Source organism: Kryptolebias marmoratus, linkage group LG20, assembly GCF_001649575.2.
Source record: "Kryptolebias marmoratus isolate JLee-2015 linkage group LG20, ASM164957v2, whole genome shotgun sequence".
In the NCBI taxonomy this organism is placed as follows: domain Eukaryota; kingdom Metazoa; phylum Chordata; class Actinopteri; order Cyprinodontiformes; family Rivulidae; genus Kryptolebias; species Kryptolebias marmoratus.
Genome location: NC_051449.1, coordinates 22,073,254 through 22,092,315, shown reverse-complemented (window position 1 = coordinate 22,092,315; position 19,062 = coordinate 22,073,254). Strand labels below are relative to the sequence as shown.

The 19,062-nt window shown below is 41.1% G+C and overlaps 2 protein-coding genes across 2 annotated transcripts; one reads left to right on the top strand and one right to left on the bottom strand.

Annotated features, from left to right (window-relative positions):
* The first annotated feature begins 4 nt into the window (after positions 1–4).
* Positions 5–9,046, top strand: selenof (selenoprotein F). The gene is made up of 5 exons (XM_017430719.3): positions 5–149; positions 1,957–2,124; positions 6,742–6,805; positions 8,050–8,099; positions 8,231–9,046. The coding sequence occupies exons 1-5, from the start codon at positions 102–104 to the stop codon at positions 8,360–8,362; spliced, it is 462 nt and encodes a 153-aa protein (XP_017286208.1). The 5' UTR covers positions 5–101; the 3' UTR covers positions 8,363–9,046.
* Positions 9,047–14,170: 5,124 nt separating this feature from the next.
* LOC108244499 (transcription factor Sox-14) lies at positions 14,171–15,513 on the bottom strand. Its single transcript, XM_017430744.2, has one exon. It carries the CDS (start codon positions 14,820–14,822, stop codon positions 14,187–14,189), a length of 636 nt encoding a protein of 211 aa, XP_017286233.1. The 5' UTR covers positions 14,823–15,513; the 3' UTR covers positions 14,171–14,186.
* Positions 15,514–19,062: the final 3,549 nt, after the last annotated feature.

Sequence of the window (19,062 nt, the reverse complement as noted above, 5' to 3'; positions counted from 1 at the left end):
TTATGATTTTACGCCTTTTAGCGCTCAGGCGAAATGAAGCTTCCCTCAAGTAAAATAATAAAAGTCCTTTTTGTAGTTTCATTAACAAAGCAGGCAGTAAAATGTCGGGAGAAGTGTATCTCCTGTGGCTTTTTTCGCTGCTACAGACGGTGAGTTATATATACAACACTGGGAAAATACCAACAATAATCGCAAAATGACGCGTTTGGTATTAACTCGAGAGCGGTTTGCGAAGCTGTCAGTGATTTAAGTATTATGTTTAATTTGTAATCCACATCCTGTTCTTCCAGGAGCCGCTAAAACAAATGACGTGGCTCATTATTAAAACTACCGAGAGCCGTGATGGGAAAGAAAGCTTTTTCTGTTGCGTGTCTCAATAGTCTATTGGTTGAAAAGCGACTAAAATGTCGAGTTATGAATTTAGACGTGCAGAGGCAACAGATAAATTAGACTTCCGGTGTCCTAAATGCACTTAACCCATAAAAAACCAGGATGTCGTTTTCTATTCCTGCCTAAGCTGCTGAGTTGGAAGATTACAGGTGGGGAAAAATTTGTTGGTACTCTGTTGTTAAAGATAAGACAAAAAGATAACTTCAGAAAACACTGAAACTAATTTGTCCCAGGGACATGTTAAACTCAGGTGTCTTCAGTCCTGTAATCAGTCAGTCTGCCTGCTTAAAGGGTGAAAGTAGTCACAGGGCTGTTTGGTATCATGGTGTGTACCACACTGAACATGGACTACAGAAAGCTGAGGACAGAGTTGTCTCAGGAGCTTAGAAAGACAATGATGGACATCATGTTAAAGGTAAAGACTATAAGACCGTCTCCAAGCAGCTGGATGTTCCTGAGACTACAGCTGCTCAGATTATTCAGAAGGTTAAGGTCCACAGGACTGGAGACAACCTCCCTGGACGTGTCCACAAGAGGAAAACTGATGAGAAATTAAAGAGACAAATAATATAAATGGTAACTAAAGAGCTCAGAGCAACTTGAAGGTCAAAGGTCATCAGTGTCAAATCACACCATCAGTCTGAGACAAAGTGGACTGAATGGAAGATAACTGAGGAGGACAGCAAATCATAAAAAAGGCATTTTGAGAAGTCATAAAGCTTCTGGGAGAATGTCCTTTGGACAGATGGGACAAAACTCTGTTCACAGAGTCAAACATCCAAAGAAAAGAACCTGTACCTACAGAGAAACATGGAGGAGGCTCGGTTCTGTTCTGGAGCTGCTTCGCTGCATCTGACACAGGGGGTCCTGAATCTGTTCAGGGTCAAGACTTAAACCTGAGACAGATGGCGCAGTTAGTTCATGTGGACAGCTGAAGACGTCTCAGAGAGAGGGAGAGAAATCACCTGACTGCAGTGATTGTCTCAGAAGGTTGAGCAACAAAATATTAAGTTATGGTACCATCCTTTTGTCAAAGCCAGTTTCATGATTTTTTTAAAAATAATTTTGTTGACTGATTTTCATTTGGTGAATATTACTTTTGCCTGTTTCATTTTTTTCAGTGACCTTTTATGGGTTTTTCTTTCTTTACGGAAAGGGTACAAACAAATTTATCCATGTCTGTAGATTTCCTGCTAAAATTTGATGGAACGAGGAAAACGTTCATACAAGGAGACTGAAAATATAGAAGACTTTTTTGAGTTGTTTAAAATGGAAACTACATATATTCACTAGTAAAACAGATGTCTAAAGTAACAAATACTGTTTGGACATTTGGGGCAAAACAGAAATAATTTTTATCCTAATGCACCTTCGTATCAATGAATGTATTTTTATGAAGATAAGTGAGTGTGCTTTTTAATTTCCAGTTAATATCACAATAAGATGAACTGAAATCATGAAGTCCTTGTGTTAGTACTAGAGCATTTTGTTGCATTATCCTCCCAGTTTGAGTGGTACATACTTAATTAAAACTGCATCTCCTTCCTCCCTTCTTCCTCCTTCCAGCTGTCAGCGTTTGGAGCGGACCTGTCGTCTGAGGCGTGCAGGGACCTGGGCTTCTCCAGCAACCTGCTGTGCAGCTCCTGTGACCTGCTCGGAGAGTTCAGCCTCACCAAGCTGCAGCCAAATTGCCAACAGTGCTGCCAGCAGGAGGCCCAGATGGAAGCACGCAAGGTAAACTGTGTTTGTGTGTGTGCGTTTTATAATTAGACTTGTGAGTTTGTGCCTAGTGACTAAGACTTAAACCAGTCGATGCACAGTGAACAGTTCGGAGACTGAATGCTGTATTTGTGTTTTTGTTTTTGTTGTTGCCTGCAGCTGAAAGGCGAAGGTGGACAGTAATGTTTTTACCCTTGTGTGGGTTCCTGTATCTGTCTGTTAGCAAAATATCTCATGACCCACCAGACAAACTTTAATGAAGTTGGCAGAATGTAATCATTGGATGCACATCTACAACTGTTTAACTTTTGGAGTCCATCTAATTCAAGATGGCTGCCACAGCTAATAAGCATTAGGCAACACGAAACTCTATAATGCATTAATTTACAAATATTAAGGTAAAACTTGGTGTGGTAGTAGCTGAGACACACAACACACACTCTGAGCGCGATATCTCACAGTGCCGCATGAGATCACACAAAATGTAATTTTTAAGGTTTGGCCCAAACGGCTCCAGGTCTCAAGTCTCGGTCTGAAACCCTGGCATGAAAGGCGGCGGGCGATATGCATAACTTCAAGAAAAGCTAGGCCTTCAATTTAAAAGACGGGCACATCAGCAGGTAGCCGTTCCACTTTTAGGACCCCTCCTGTTTATCGACAAGGGTCACATTCCTGAACTGAAGCTAAAAACAGCTGAGGCTTTGACCCCACCTGTCAGCTGGTTTGTTGACACTTTGCAGTTGTGTGCCCTCTGTTTGTTTATCTTTTACTATTTTAGATGCTCACAGCTGAGCCCCTCTGACCTCAGATTAACGCCCCCCCCCCACGGAGATGGAATTGTCCAATTTTCCAGTAGCAGCCTCTGTGTTGTTGTGTTCACAGTGCTGCTGGGATTACAGCAGAAATCAGAAGCAGCCCCTGCTGCGCTCTGATGGATGAACACAGTCGAGGGATGATGGAAAACCGTTTTTCTTTTCTTTGATTTAAGTAAATCCCCTAAAGTGTGTGGTATCCTAGCAACAGCACCTTCTCAAAAGTGTAGAGCACACCTCATTACACCTTTTCATGATAACTTTTTTAGAAAGATGCTTGCAGCAATATTACATCTCATCCTCCTCCTCATAATTTGAGTAAAAAATGTCACCTACAAGAGCAATTGCTCATCTCCCGCCACACTCCGAGGGTAGCCGTAGAAACAATGCATCACTAAGCACATTTTCTCCTCCAACAGCAACAATTATGTCCCTTAAGAATTCCTTTTAGTCCCCCAATCGACCATCAGTGCCGACTCATTAAACCCTCTGAGAAATGGCTTGCTGCACGGCCTCGCTGATTAGTAAGATTCACTGAGCGTGGAGGGTGTTTCAGGTGCTCGTCTCAGAAGAGCTCCTGCACTCCGCTGCACCTCAGCTCCATGAGTGTGAGCGCATGTTAACGTCTGTGAAGAGCACTTGGACCTTTCTGAGTCTGCTTGGTTAACTACTAATTAAAATAAAATAAAATAAAAACTACCCATGAAACCTCCCTCTCAGAGCAAGGAAGCACTTGACAAATAAGTGTTCTGATGTTCTCCTTTATTGTCAAACTTTAGAAAACATTTAGTTAGCTCAAATGTGTAGCTTGATGTGGGATGTAAAATTCAAAAAGTTTAATATCAAAGCAACTGGACTTCTGTTCTGTAGTTGAAGACGTTTCGCCTCCCATCCGGGAGCTTTATCAATTTAAAACTGGAGAGTGTGGAGTTCCAAGGTTTAACCTGCATGAGATGCTCCATTTATGCAGCTAAATTCACCTGCAGATTAATCTCACTCCTGCCCCTCCTGAGGGTTGTTAGGGTCTTTGTTTGCCCAGCTCACAGAAATGTTTCGGTTGGCTGAATGAAGGTGTGAATTAGAGGGAGAATGACTGGGTAATCAGGCTTAGTGCTCCATTGTACGTTTTCACAAAACCTTTTTGCGAAAAGGCTGCAAAGACAGTCGGTCTTACGCTGCCTCTGACAGTTCCCAACTCACAGATGGAGCTGGCCACGTCCCGTACAGATGTGAGCTTCCAGAAATGAAGCGAGCATCGTGGAACCAAAAGAGGAGTGGAGCAGAACTGAGCTGTGTTGGTGTGAAGCGCGTTAAATGTAACAGACATCTCCCTCGCATAGTTTTCAAAACTCAACGAGCTAAGTTAGTTTAGCGTTTCTCTCTGTGGTTAACTTTTTTAAAAACTAAATAGTTGCTGTGCGTTATTATCTATCTTCCTTCTCTAATAAATCTGTTTGTTGCTGTTTAACCCAGTGACACAGACCATTCATCACTTGATCATATTATTGAGCCACAAAGCCATCTTACAGTTCACATGTGAACCATTTCGGTTCACATCTGCAACCTCGCCTTGCAGCACAAAGGTGCATCATGGGTGGGTTGGTTTCAACCCCTCTTGCTGCCTCGGCCCATTCAGAAATCCCACAGAGAAGCCAGAAGGCATCAAGGTCCTGACTTGATGTGAAAGAGCCTTTAGAAAGCTGAAATCTGAGACCTCTGTTTAAAGAGCAGCTCACGCAGTTTAAAGCTTGGAACTCCACACTCTCCTGTTTTGAAACGAAAACACTCCCCAGATAGGAAGCGAAACGTCGTCTACCACAGAACAGAAGTCCAGTTGCTTTTAAACATTATGGATTTACCATGAACTGGATGCCTGAGAATCTACACCAACATATGGGATGTAGAGTTCTCCTGGAGGCACGATGACACAGGAAGGGCCTGATCAGGGGCATGTGAGGTTAGTCCAGGTATTCAGTTTATTCACACAGTCCAAAAACATGCAAGTTAGATTAATTTGTGCCAAATTGGTCTTATGTGAGTGTGCTCTAACTACCTGCTCTGAACAGGATTGAGGGGGTATAGAAAATGAATTGATGTAGAACAGATGGATAGAGGAGACAAAAGTATTAACTTGAATAAACTTAAGTAGTTTGTTGTTCTTTTTTTGTTGTATTTTATTGAAACCCAACGCTGAGAGTCAGCTCCTCTAAGTTTGAGGACTTGGCTCTCAAGCAGGACAACGTGGAAGGCTCCGTCTGTGTGCTGCAAGCGGAGAAGTTCAGGTATCTGGGAGTTTTGTTTAAGAGCGATGGCAGGGGGGAGAGGGAGGTAGACCAACAAATCAGGGCCTCATCTAGTGATGAGGCTGGTGCATCAGGTTTTTGTCAAGATGATGCTGCATTTGAACAGATTATTCAAGCTGTTATTGATCTGAAAGGAGCTACGTGTTGCTCTGAAGACGATGTTAAACAAGAAACTAAAGCCTTGAATCCGTGAGCCAACAGCGCTTTCAGTTTAAAATTAAATCAGGGTTTCTACGCAGTCTGAAAGTAGGGAATTTGATTTGACTGTTTTTCAGGTCTGGATAAGTGTGGGGTGGGGGAAGAAACTTGAGTATGGAATAACACAAGTGTTTTCAGATTTTATGAAATAAATAAATACAAGTTGCTCAAATGAGAGGAGTGTTTTACACAGTAAGTATTTATTACAAAAGGAACATGGCCCCCACAGTGTCCACTTTCTCTTCCTGTCATGACTGGTTTCAACAACTTCCAGAAACTGAAAAAGAGAGAACAGGTGATTTCCTTATTGCGGGACTCCCTATCTGTACAGTTTATCTGTAAAAACACAACAGCATTAATCATTTAGCTAACTAAAAAGTACAGGAAGCCTTAAAAGATGGTCAGATTTGGATGTTGGGAGGACAGGAATGTGTAAAATCTTGATTTATTTTTTATAATGTTACATAGTTTCTAAAGTAAATGCATCAGTATTTTTCAGTAGATGGTTATCTTCACTAGATGTATTGTAAATGAAGTAAAAACCCTCCCTACATCCAATCATTTTACATAAACACACAAATAACTAAACAGCACCACTGTATAAACTCAGCACATTACTGGAAAGTTCAAATGCCTTGGCATTTAAAAAAAAAAAAACTCAAACTGGAGAATGAGTAGGAGCCTTGATATGCTGTCAGTTTTTACATTGAAATGTTAACCAGATATGAAGTCATTATCTTTTCAGACTTTTTAAAAAGGATGCCTCTGGTCTTTGTAAAACAAACAAACAAACAAACAATAAAACGGTTTAATAAAGTGGCCTTTAAGTCATTTCCTGTTCTCATAACCTTGTGAAACTTTGATCTTCTGGTTTGCCATGTGTGAAGAAATGAAAAGCCCCAGAAACAAAGTTTTCAGCAGTGTTTAGTTTACAGATTAACGGGGGACTGCAGGAAGATGAAAAGGATGTCCGCTCTGCACACACAGTTTAATTCGGAGCGTAAACCAGCCGACCAGGCTGTTCAGACCTCCCTGAGGCAGAGCCCGGCCCTGAAATGAGTCTGTTTCTCTAACTTATTGCCTTGGTGCTGGAGGTTTGATTACAAGTGGGCCCTGCACAAACGACCATCCATCAGCGCTGCTCCGTATGCACCGGCTCACAGCTTAATGACACACACCCCACCCCCGACAAGTCAGCGGGACACACTTCTGAATCAAATCGCTGCTCCAGGCTGGACACGGTACTACCAGCAGAGCCTGGGTCCGTTCGGTCTTTGTGTCGCCTCGTGCGTGACTTCACGTTGTCTTCCTCCCTGCAGCTCTACGCTGGAGCCATCCTCGAGGTGTGTGGATGAAAACTGGGGAGGTTCCCTCAAGTCCAAGGTGAGTTCTCCATTTTGGTGTGGGGTTTAAAGTTACTAGCCAGACATTTTTGTGAAATACAGTCCGTCTCACTTTAGATGTAATATGTCATCTAAACAACACCGTCCTGTGATCAGTATTTCTATTTGTTTTAATATTTTGTTATAAACGATTTAATCTTGAAAAACACGAGTAGACCAAGCAAGCATACGTTTGGTTGACGCCACAAAAGGTGGAAATCAGTTGATCAGAGATTCTGAATATGTCCATGTTTCTAACCAAATTCGTCCTGCAGTGGCATTTGCTTGTATTCTGGACGCTGCAGCGACACGTCTGAGCTGTGTGTGAAGGACACCGCTCGGTGTTCAGGATTTCTTCATCCTCAAACATCTGCAGCGATCATTTTGAGCCAGGTTGTTGTAAAACCCACCCGGCCTAGATGACGATAAGAAACTGGAGCTGAATGGTGGTTTTCAAACACCAATGATCCATCAGGCTGGGACCTGCAGAACCAACACATCACCAGCCACCAGGCAGACTTATGAGTCCCATCCTACAGCTAGTCCTAACTCACCTGCACCGGCAGGACAGCCTTCTGCCATCAGTCCAGTAAAAAAAACACATCCCCTCTCTAGAACAGGAATAGAAACGTATCTGTACCTATTTAATTTCTGAAGATGATCGTTGTCCTTGTCACTGTTTGCTTCATCGAACTAGGACTCAAACAGGACGAACCTCCTGCATCTCCAACTCTTTGCTCTGTAGGATCTTCACCTGAGTTGTATTCCTCAGGGGAGAAGTGTGACAGTCTACATGAAACTCTATCGAGCTGTGTCAGAATTCACTCGTCTGCCTTAATGTTTACTAACACCAGCTGATGATTAACACCCTCACCAACCAAAAACACATCATGTGCAAATAACACTTTGTCTTTTTGGGAAAACCTTCAGTGGAGACCCAGACTTCATGATCCTGCCGTGTTTTTTTAAATTCTTATCAGTAAAGCAAACCCCCACTGGCTAGTAACTTTAAAACAAAGCGTACCTGCTTTGAAATAGGAGGTTTTCTTGGATTATGAGCGACTGCCGTCCCACACATTCAGTGTCAAACTGATGAAAATCCTGCAGCTCTGTCTGAAGCCTGGAGCCCCATCTGTGCCACATGTCTGCTGTTTGTTTCCTTCAGCTGTTCGTGCTGCATTCCCTGCGTGTTTCTCCACCGCTCCATCACCTGACTCCTGTTTGTCTGCTGTGTTTCCTCCTCAGCTTTTGTCAGGAGCGAGAAGCCGAAAATGTTCAAGGGTCTTCAGATCAAGGTAGAGGCGATGAATCGTGCTGCTTGTCGGAGCCTGTTCTGTTCTGTTCTGTTCTGTTCTGTCAGACCGGGTCTGTAACACTGACTCTGTGTTTCTCGTGTCTCCCCCGCTCACCCGTTGGCCCGCTGCAGTACGTTCGAGGCTCAGATCCTGTTCTAAAGCTGCTGGACGATAACGGGAACATCGCCGAAGAGCTCAGCATCCTCAAGTGGAACACCGACAGCGTCGAGGAGTTTCTGAGTGAGAAGTTAGACCGGATATAAACGACAGTCCAAATTTTTATTTTATTTTTTTATTAGAATTTGTTTTTTTTTACAGTGAGACTCAAAGGTCAGTTCCTCCAGATTACACAGAAAGGTTTATATCAGCGAAGGGAGCAAAAGTTTGGCTTTATTTGTGTAAACGGACCTTTTAGTTCACCAGTTTGTTTGCAGCTTGGCCTCGTTTTGTGTTTGTTAAATTACGGTTCGATTAGACTGTTTTTCTATGTGAAATCTTTTTTTTGGGAGGGGGGGCGCTAAAGATTTGACCAAATTAGCAAATTAGCCATGTAAACCCTAAAACCACACATTCAAAAATCATGTTTCTATCTCACTGATTAATAATCGCTGGCAGTGGGTTCAGTGGGGTTTGGATGAACGTTTCTGTTTGTCTTCTATTCTTGTATAATGAATATTTTTGTTAAATAATGCTCAGCATTGGGACTGATGGGAGTTCTAGTAGGAGCGAATGAATCCTCGTTCCTCTCCAGATGCAGCCAGCTTTGATGAAAGACACATTAGTGAAGACCTCGCAGTAAACCGCTTGTGGGATGCGAGGTTTGATGGAAGTCTGTGTTTTTCTGCATCGGCTGCTTTGAAGAGAAACTGGATTTGTTTGGAAGCCTTGATTTTAAGATGATGAGCTAAATATGCAACAATAAACAAAGTCCTTGATAATTCTGTCAACATTGTGTGTTATTTCATGTGGTGGAAACAAATACATGGTTTATGGGCAGAACATCATCTTGTAAGTGATTTTCTGCCATCTAGTGGTTTTGGGTAGAACTGCAGCTCAGAATATGTTGGGCCATCAGATTCATTCACTGAAAAACAAACCTTTAAAAACCAATGAAACCTTTTCCCCCTCAGGTAGAGTTTAAGACATTTTGTGTAACTTTACTGAAATTTAGGAGCTAAACTAATTTAAAAATTAAAATCTGTCTCATGTTTCTTACATTCCAGTGATTTGTATGAGAACTACAATTTTTATATTAGTAATACTTCAGGCACATTTTATCTAAAACCCATCAACAAATGAACTGAACTTTGTTCTTCGTGCTGCACAGTTCTTAAAGAGAGAGTTCAGCCATTTTGAAGTAGGATTTTGTCAGAAACAATTATTATCTTACCTCTTTGACTGACCTCAGTTTGAAGAAATAGTTTAATTTTGACAGGACTGATGAGCTAATGGCTAGTCTGAACATGAACGGCAGTGATGATGGCTTGTCTGATCAGAGCCACTTCCAAACCCAGATTAACTACAGAGTCCTGAAGGATTTTGAAACCTCTCGAATTTGGTTTCAGTATTATTTAGGTTATGTAAGAAAAAAAAGGAACACTATGGAGAAATATTTGTTTCCACTCTGTTTGCTATTATATTTTCTGAAAGATACAAATTGAGAATAAACTATTTTAAACAAGAAATATTTTCCCTAATAAATGTATTTGAAAGTTCAAATTGAAAGCAGGTGTTTACATACACTCTATAAAAACAAACAAAACCATTTGTTCTCCCTGTCTGACATTAAATCAGACTAAACCTTCCCTGTTTTAGGTCAGTTAGGATTCCTCTTTTTGCTAAATGCCCAAATAATGAGAGAGAATTTTTTATTACTTTATTCAAAGTAACATGTTTACATACTCTAAGATTACTGTGCTTTTAAACAATTTGATAAAGCCCAGATGATGATGTCATGGCTTTGGAAGCTTCTGATTGGTTAGTTGACAACATCTGAGTTAATTGGAGCCACACCTGTGGTTGTATTTTAAGGCACACCAAAAACCTCCTGCTTCTTTGTGTGGCATCATGAGAAAATCTACAGAAATCAGCCCAGATATCAGGAAGAGAACTGTGGACAACTCTGGTTGATCTTTGGGTAGAACTTCCAGATGCCTGAAGCTTCATCTGTTCAAACAATGATCCACAAGTAGAAGCACCATGGGAATGTCCTGCCATCAGAAGGTAAAGAGCTTGTGAAGCTGCTGCTGAAGCTGCTCAGAGAGTCATTATCCACAGAGAAACCAGTCCTGAACCAACATGAGCTGAAAGGAAACTCAGAGAGGAAGAAGTCATGACTCCAAAAGACCTTAATCTGTGGAGACATGTCCTGTGGTCTGATGGAACTAAAACTGAACTGAAGAAATCCTCACTTCTAATGTTTTATAAGAGTAAGAGGAAAGTTAATTATGAGTCAGAGGTATTAAATGCTGACATTTATTAAGTAAAGCTGAGAGAGTTTTACATAATATTTTATAAGTTACCCAATTCTGAGATATTCCCATAATTTTGTATCCTTTGTAGTTTTTTTTTTAGAAAGATCCAAAGTGATACCTAATAGTTAAAAGGAAGTTCAAAGTGTTTGTGTCTAAGCTTTCATTAACTAAACTACATGTTTTTTTGTTAAGTATGCCAAATTGTTAGACAGTTTTCTTTCTTTTATCCTAATAATATTATCATTTATAAATCAAATTGCACACAATGTTAAAAATAAAAAACAAACTATTTTTCATTAATTTAATGAAGAAAAGTCACCCAGCCCTAAAACCGATGAAGCTTTTCCCATTTTACTAGAAATAAGAACACAATTTTACCAAACGATCAATATTTTGTGATAAAGAAGACTAACACTGGTATTAAGGTGAGTTTATCACCAAAAAAACATCTGCTGTCAATCTACAGATGTTTTGATGTCAAAAAATGTTTTAAAAAATCATCAGAATCAGAGTTTGGAAATGTCTGGAATTTCAAAATGGAAAAAGTGAAGGAGTCCTGCAAACCGAAGTGCTGTTGTCCTAAAATAAAAGAGAAAAATAAAAAAAGTCCCATCTTCTAAATGTTACTGAACTTCTAAGATAATTGAAACCTTCAAACTGCCATTAATTTCACATTATGTGATTATTTCAACAAAAATATTTGAATATTCCTGCCTGAAGAGACCCGGCTGCACAGGAAGTGCTACAGTTTGCTGCTGCTGCCGCCACTTGCAAATAATCTTCAGCCCGGCTCAGCTCCAACTAGCCGTTAGCTCATCAGTCCCATCAGGCTTAACTTTTATTTCTCCAAAAGAAAGTTATTCAAAGAGCTGTTTATATTTTCTTGATCTTTTTGTTTCATTGTCGACAGTATGAGTTAAAAAAATCAACTGAACGTTTTGAGGTTAGTAATAAACAGTGTCTACAAGAGGCTTCATGCAGCAAAGACGGGCCAAAGGTTTTTATATAGATAATAAATGCAGAAAGAATGGACTGTGATGACAGCTGTTTGCTCAAAGAGGTAAAATATCATTTAGACCTGGGATGTGTATGTTTCATGTTTAAATATCTAAATAAAATGACTTGAACGAGAGGTGAAAAACACAAGTTTGGACTCACACCAGACACTGAAATAAGTAGCAGCAGAATCAAAACTCCAAACAGGTTTCTGTGAATGTCCAGCTGAAGGTCAGAGGTCATTAAAACCTTTTGCACCACATAAACATTTCTAAAATCAACGCTCCTGTTCCAGTCTGGGTCGTTACCCTACATAAACACTGTCCAGTGTGACTAGTAAGGTTTCAGTGTGACGTATCATTTTTACCTTCCCGCTGTGAAACAACTCTCATTATTAAGCTTCCTCACATTTTATCACCTTGTCATCAACCGAGGAGAGGAGAAGTTCCTGTTTACATCTCACCGTCTGGGCCCCACTCAAGAAAACTCGTGCAGCCTTCAACGCGACTCAAAGACATTTTATTATTTATCATGCAGTGGTTAGCTGCTGTGTAATGTCTTTGGTGGAGGTTTGCAACACGACGCAGCTTGTCAGGAGGAAGTTAACGTTGCTGAGGTGAAATGACAGCTGACTACTGGCAAGCGCTTGAAATGAAGACAGACGAAATTCTAATTTACTTTTGTTAAATAAATAAATAGGCTTCAGGAAGTATCACACACCCCTTCACTTTTTTTTAAATCTTGTTTTGTTACAGCCTGATGCTACAATCATTTAAATTCTTTTTTTTTTTGTCTCAATGATCTACAGTCAGTACCCCATAACAACAACTGTATACATATTTAAATTCAGCTCAGGTACCTCCCATTTCCCTTGATGACTGCTGACATGTTGCTACACCTTGGTTAGACTCCACCTGTGATGGCCTAAAGATTCAACAAGATTCTCTGGTCAGATAAAATGTTTGGTGTCGATTCTAAATGTTATGTCTGGAGGAAGTCAGGCGCCACTCAGCAGCTGCCCAACTCCATCCCAGCAGTGAAGCACGGAGGTGGCAGCATCGTGATGTGGGGCTGTTTGTCAGCTGCAGGGACTGGGAGACTGGTGAGGGTCGATGAAGCAAAGCAAAAAATGATCATGGATGAAAACCTGTTCCACAGAGCTGAAGACTGCTGGACCTGAGGTGACAACGAGCCAGAGCAGACAGAGAAGACACACAGGAGGGGCTAAAGGTGTTTTCACCTCAGTACATGGGTCTAAATATGTATGTGATATTTCACATTTCTTATTTTATTTTTATTTAATGACCTTAATAATATAAAATTCACTTTTCACTTTGTCATTATGAAGTACTGGGTAGAGACTAATGAGAGAACAATTAGTAATTTAAAGAATTAAAGCGTGAGGCTGCAAAAAAGGCTAAATGAAATAAGTGAATACGGTCTGAATGTAAATGAACATAAAGTTGACATCTTTTGAAACAGAATCTCAACAAATATAACTCACATAGACAAATACATTTAGGAGACAAAGGTAAAAAGATCAAATTAATTATTCTAAAAAAAAAAAAATCTGTGAAGGAGCAGTTCCTGGATTCAGTCGTCCAGCTGAGGAGCTCTTTGGATCCGCTCAAACTTAAATTCAGGACTCTCCAAGGCGCCCTCTGCTTCAACCGGTTTAAATGCCTTCTTTCTTTAGTCATTAAGTCCTTTCAGAAGAAACAGTCCTCTCGCCGGGAACAAATGTACCATCAGCACCTCTGAGACTACTCTGCTCTACAGCAGTGGTCGGAAACAACAACACCAAAACAATGAACAGCAACAAAGTTTCTGAAAAGGCTCAAAACAAAATGTAAAAATAAAATGACCAATTACTAAAAATCTTTTACAAAACAGCTTTTTACCAAGACTTTAGGTCTCCATTTCGTTCTAGAGATTTTGCACCTTATAGTTTATAAATCCAAAAGGTTTTGCTTTAAAGCACGTCTCCTCTTCTAATAAAAGAAGCATATGATCAATAGCAAAGGTGTGTAAAGAAGATGGATCAACATGGGAGAACTAACACTACAGACGGCATCATTCATGTTCTGCTGACCTGTCCTGTAAACGTCTTTTAAATCTGCTTACATGGTGATTTGGACTTTCTAGACTATAGATTACAAGACGAAACACGGTGGAGTTTTACTGGTCCAGAAGACCGTGCCAGAAATAATAAAAGGCTTTTTAACCAGTTTAAGGAGAGAGTGCCTTGGAGTCTCTAAAATTCAAATTGAAAATAAATTCCATTTAAAAATCTCTTACAAATTTGCAAAATACATCAAAATTTCTGTTTTTGTCTTTAATAAATAGAGGAAGTCGTTTAATCAGTTTGTTCTGGTGCATTTTTGACCGTTTTATTATCATAACCTTACAAGTGCAGTCTGTTAAACTTTTTTTTTCAGAATCTTGACAAAAGTAAGGCCTGCTGTCGTTTCATTCCTTATTTCTCTTGATTAAAGATTATTCCCGACATTTTTAATAATTTTGACATTTCCTGTGTGTTTTTTTTTTTTACTCCTTTCAGACTGAAGCAGATGATCTGTGCACAAGTTTTCCTCCTGTGAGTTTTTTTTTTTTCCTGTCACACACTGGAGCCTGATGAAGAGTACGAGTCCAAGCTGCTCTTCATCGCCCCAGGAAACAGAATATAAGCCACCTGAGGCTGGAAGGATGTGGAGGACCAGGCGCTGCAGCCGCACGGAACCACATATCCTGGTCCGGAGGGAGGGGGCTGGGGCCCCCCCATCCCTGCTGTCTGGTACCCGAAGGTATGAGCGCTGTAGGGCTGGACAGCTCCGGGGCTGAACTGCGGCTCCAGGAAAAACGAGGAGGAGGAAGAGGAGGAGGGAGAGAGGAGAGGTCTGCCTTTATCTCCTGCTGGGAGGAAGAAAGGGTCTAGGGAAAAGCCCTTCAGGGGCTCCGACGGCAGCGGGAAAACCAAACGGTCCCTCTTCAGGGGACCTGTTCTGGGTTTGCGCCGGGGCCGGTACTTGTAGTCCGGGTGCTCCTTCATGTGCTGAGCCCGCAGCCTCTTGGCCTCGTCGATGTAGGGTCGTTTCTCCAAGTCAGAGAGCACCTTCCACTCGGCGCCCAGCCTCTTACTGATCTCTGAGTTGTGCATCTTGGGATTCTCCCGGGCCATCTTCCTCCTTTGACCCCTGGACCAAACCATGAAAGCATTCATGGGTCTCTTGATGTGATCCAAAGGTTTTGCCATTTCAAAGACAAGCAGTTTAATTCAAAACCAGCCACTCAGAGCGACTTACCCCCTCAGAAAGGTCAGACTCCTTTTGTGCGTAACAAACCAGCAAAGTCTCCAACAAAGAAGGAAAGAGAGAACATGAGTTCAAAGTGGCTGAAACACGTGCAGCGTGGAGCTGAAAACCACATAAAGTCTGAGTGGATGGATGAACGAGAGCGGAGCTTGTTCTGGATGACATCAAACATGGCCCCCACTCTTCACCACACTGACATGGAGGGCCACACCAATGAGAATGAGAGAGCCCACTGTAATCCCTTTAAAAAAAGAGAGTGTGACTGCGGGCCCTCTGCTCCTCTCTCTCTCTCTCTCCGAAGGGTTTTAATTTCTGCACACTGAGACACGAGCACAGCTATGGGCAGGAGGAAGGCAGCCAAAGAATCACCAACGCTTACCCAAAAAAAAAAGAGATTTAAAGTGGAAATTATTCATGTTTCTATTCTTCATAATGCATAATTCAGAATTCTTCAAATTCTGCATAAATGGTTACTTTCATAAACATCAATAGAGACAGTAAACCTTTCAGGGGAGTGAGGGAGAGGAAGAGTCCTGGGCTGGAGTACACTGGGAGCAGAACAGCTGGCTTGTTGCTCTCATCTTTACAGAGTCCCTCACCTTCGGACAGACTCTGTAACTGTACCTGCACCCAATAAAGCACTAAAATCACAGAATGATTTTCAACCTGTTGCTCTGTCTGCACTTTAACATTAAAACAGAGGTCTTGGGAGGAACTCAGAGCACATCAAACCTACAGTTTGCTTTGACAGCAGGTAGGGGTGTTGATGATGCTGTTAACACTTCACTTAATCTGGTTTTGGGTCGTCCTGATTGGGCATAAAATCTGTGCTCACTTGTTCTTCATTGAGTCCTCAGCATTTAACTGTAAACAACCTTAGATTTTAGCTGATCGTCACCTGAACAGCTACAACACTGACCAGGATCTACAACCTCAACTCTGAAAAGGTTGGGATGATTTGCAAAATATCAGAAACCCATATTTTATTCCCAATGGAACACAGTAAACATATCAAATGTTTAAACAAAGAAACTACCAATTTTAAGAAAAAATAAGGTGGTTTTAAGTTTGATGGCAGCAACACATCTCATAAAGTTGTTCCAGGTCCATGTTTCTCTCTGTGAATCATCCCCTCTTCTTTTAACACCAGACTGTAAACATCCAGGACCTGAGGAGAGCAGCTGCTGGAGGTTTTGGAGGGAATGTTGTCCCATTCTGGTCTGATGGAGGATTCTAGCTGCTCAACAGTCCTGGGTCTTCTTTGACAAATTTTGTTTTTTCATGATGCATTATTGTTGAGAGTCCTGGACTGCAGGCGGGATTAACATTGTCTTACTGAAATATTCAAGGCCTTCCTTGAAAAAGACGTCATCTGGAAGGGAGCATGTGTTATTCTAAAACCTGTATATACTGTTCAGCATTGATGAAGCTTTTCCAGATGTGTAAGGTGCCCATGTCAGAGGCACTAATACACCCCCATACCATCAGAGAGGCAGACTTTTGAACTGTGTGATGATAACAGGTTGATTTGTCTGACCACAGAACAGTTTTCCACTTTGCCTCAGTTCATTTTAAAACAGTTTTGGTCCAGAGAAGACAGCAGTGTTTCTGGATGGTGTTCAGGTTGGAGAGAAAGGAGCCCAGAACACGAGGAAAACAGAGCATAACAGCAAAAATGAACCAGTGAGTGAAGAACATGAACAGGTTTTAAGTGGACACAGGTGAGTGATTACTAACTTGGAGAAGGCAAACTAGTAAAGGGCTGAGGACAGGTGAATGATGATAGCGACACAAATAGTACAGGGGGCAGATTACACAACAGAGGAAGGACAAAACACAGATCACAAGAACCAAAATAAAACTATAGAAACACGAGAGAAAATCTGGATTCCCCACAAACAAAGCCGAACTGCAGAGACATGAAACAATAAACCTAAATACAAAAAGAAACTAAAATAAAACCCAAATACTGACTTCTTCTTCCCATGATAGTTTTTCCTGAGTCCATGCTGTGATGTCCAGAACAGAACCAGACCTGGTTTTAATGCAGAAGATCACAAACATCCAGTTCTGACTTTCAGTATTTGACCTCAGAGATTTCTGCAGATTCCTGAAATCTTTGATGATATTATGAGCTGTAGATGATGGGATATTTAAAGTATTTCTAGATTTCCATTGAGGAACATTATTCTGAAATTGTTCCACTGTTCTTAGACAGTTTTTTGCAGACTGGTGAACCAATGCCCATCTTTACTTCTGACAGATTCAGCCTCCAAAATGCTTTTTAATGCCTACTCTTCTTACTGACCTGTTGCCAATTAATCTAATTAGTTGCTAAATGCAACTCCAGCTGTTTTTTATTGTGTCACTTACTTTTTCAGCCTTTTGTTTCTTCTTATCCAACATTTTTTGAGATGCGTTTCTCTTCTCTCTTGAATAAAATATAGGTTTGTGAGATTTGCAAATTAATGCATTCTGTCAAAATTTGTCAAAATTGGGGTTGTAGAGACAGAATGAATGAAAAGAAACAATCGTTCCTTTCTTCCTGTCAGTATTGGCCTCAGGAATAGTAGAGTTTCCTTTACCTTTAAGTCTGACTTTCTGTTCCCATCAATCTCAGCAATGTGCTTTTCAGCGCACAAACCTGTGGTTGTAGTTGAAGTTTTGGATTTGGCTGCAGAAATAAACCTCAGATATCAGGGCACCACCGAGGAGGGGGGCCTTTATTTCATTAACCTCCCACAATCAAAGGCACCGCAGGCCTCTTCAAAGGCAAAACAAAGGGACAGAAAAGATCCAGTTGTGCCGAAGACATCGGTGGTGGAGAAGATAAGATGTTTTCAGTGAGCGGACAGTGTGGAGGGGATGGCGGCGGGGGTCTTTTTGCTGATATCTGCTTCACTGTGGGTTCAGGCCTCCACGCAGGAGGCACACACTGCCAGCAGAGACAGTTATCACTTCTAAAAAAGGCCTGCAAAGCAGCAGAAAATGTGGAGAATTGTTATTTTTTTTGTCGTCCATAAAGCTGTCACTTGTTTTAGTTGTGAAAACTGTATTAAGGTCTGTGTACTTGTCAGTGTTTGGAGAGGTTGTTTTTTTTAAAGAAAGGGCAGCGTTTTAACTCTGGAGAGATGAGCGGGAAAATGGGTAATAAGAAAAAACTGCCAGCAGCTCAGAATGGCCGTCGTAATCCGGTTACCCCCCCCCCCCTGGCTCTGAAGATACTGCTTCTCTCTTTAGGAGTCTATCTTTTCTTCTTATGTCAAAACTGTCCTCCATGCACTCAGGTGGATTAAGGAGTCAGGCGGCAAAAGGAAATTGACAGGTACTGAAAGACCCGAGGGCGAAAGGGAAATGAAAAGCGACACAGAGCAGCAGGCCGAGAGCTCCAGCCAAAGAGAGCTCCGAAATACGGGAGGAGCTAACAAATGAATGCATGTGATATCAGCTGGGGAAACACAAAAACGGCTACAACTCAGTCAATTTTACAGATACTGAACTAAAATTTAATGTGATAGTGGCTGGGATTCATCCTCAAAACTACTCTGAGCGTGAGATCTCACAATATAACATGAGGTTGTGCGTAATGTCATTTTTGAGGTTTGACTAAAATGGATTCAACCTTGTTATTTCTTAAAATAAGATTATTCTTTTTCTTAAACATTACCAGGTGGTAAGCCTTTGTCTAAGCTTGAGTTGACCTTGCTTATTTTCTTCATATAGAACCCTTTTACTGTGATTAGGATTTACGTATAAAGAAACTGAATCAAATGTAATGTTTTTTTGGTTTTGTTTTTTTTTTAAGTGAACCCATACTGAGACTTTGCTCTTTATGAAAACTGATGAACAAATTATTTGAAAAGTTCAGATGTGCTCACAGCTCAAATTCTGTCGCTTCAGCTCCGAGGAAAATACTTTCAAATCCAGAGAGATTCAAGCCTAACGAGAGTTTCTGACACTTCTCATTGGTCTATTAGGAAACATTTCAGGGGGAAAATCCCCCAGATATTTAATGCTCTGGGGAGGATTTTACTAAATCTTGTGCGTATTATTGTGCGTATTATCATGACACTTAGGAAAAGTAAAGCAGATTTAATAGCTTTCTCCCCCCTGACACACTGATGGAGGAATATGCTTTGGCTTTGTGGCAAATAGCTTCAGACTGAGGGTGAGGGTGCATGG

Coding starts and splice junctions, on each gene's coding strand:
- LOC108244499 (XM_017430744.2), bottom strand. CDS start 14,822: ATGGCAAAACCTTTGGATCACATCAAGAGACCCATGAATGCTTTCATG.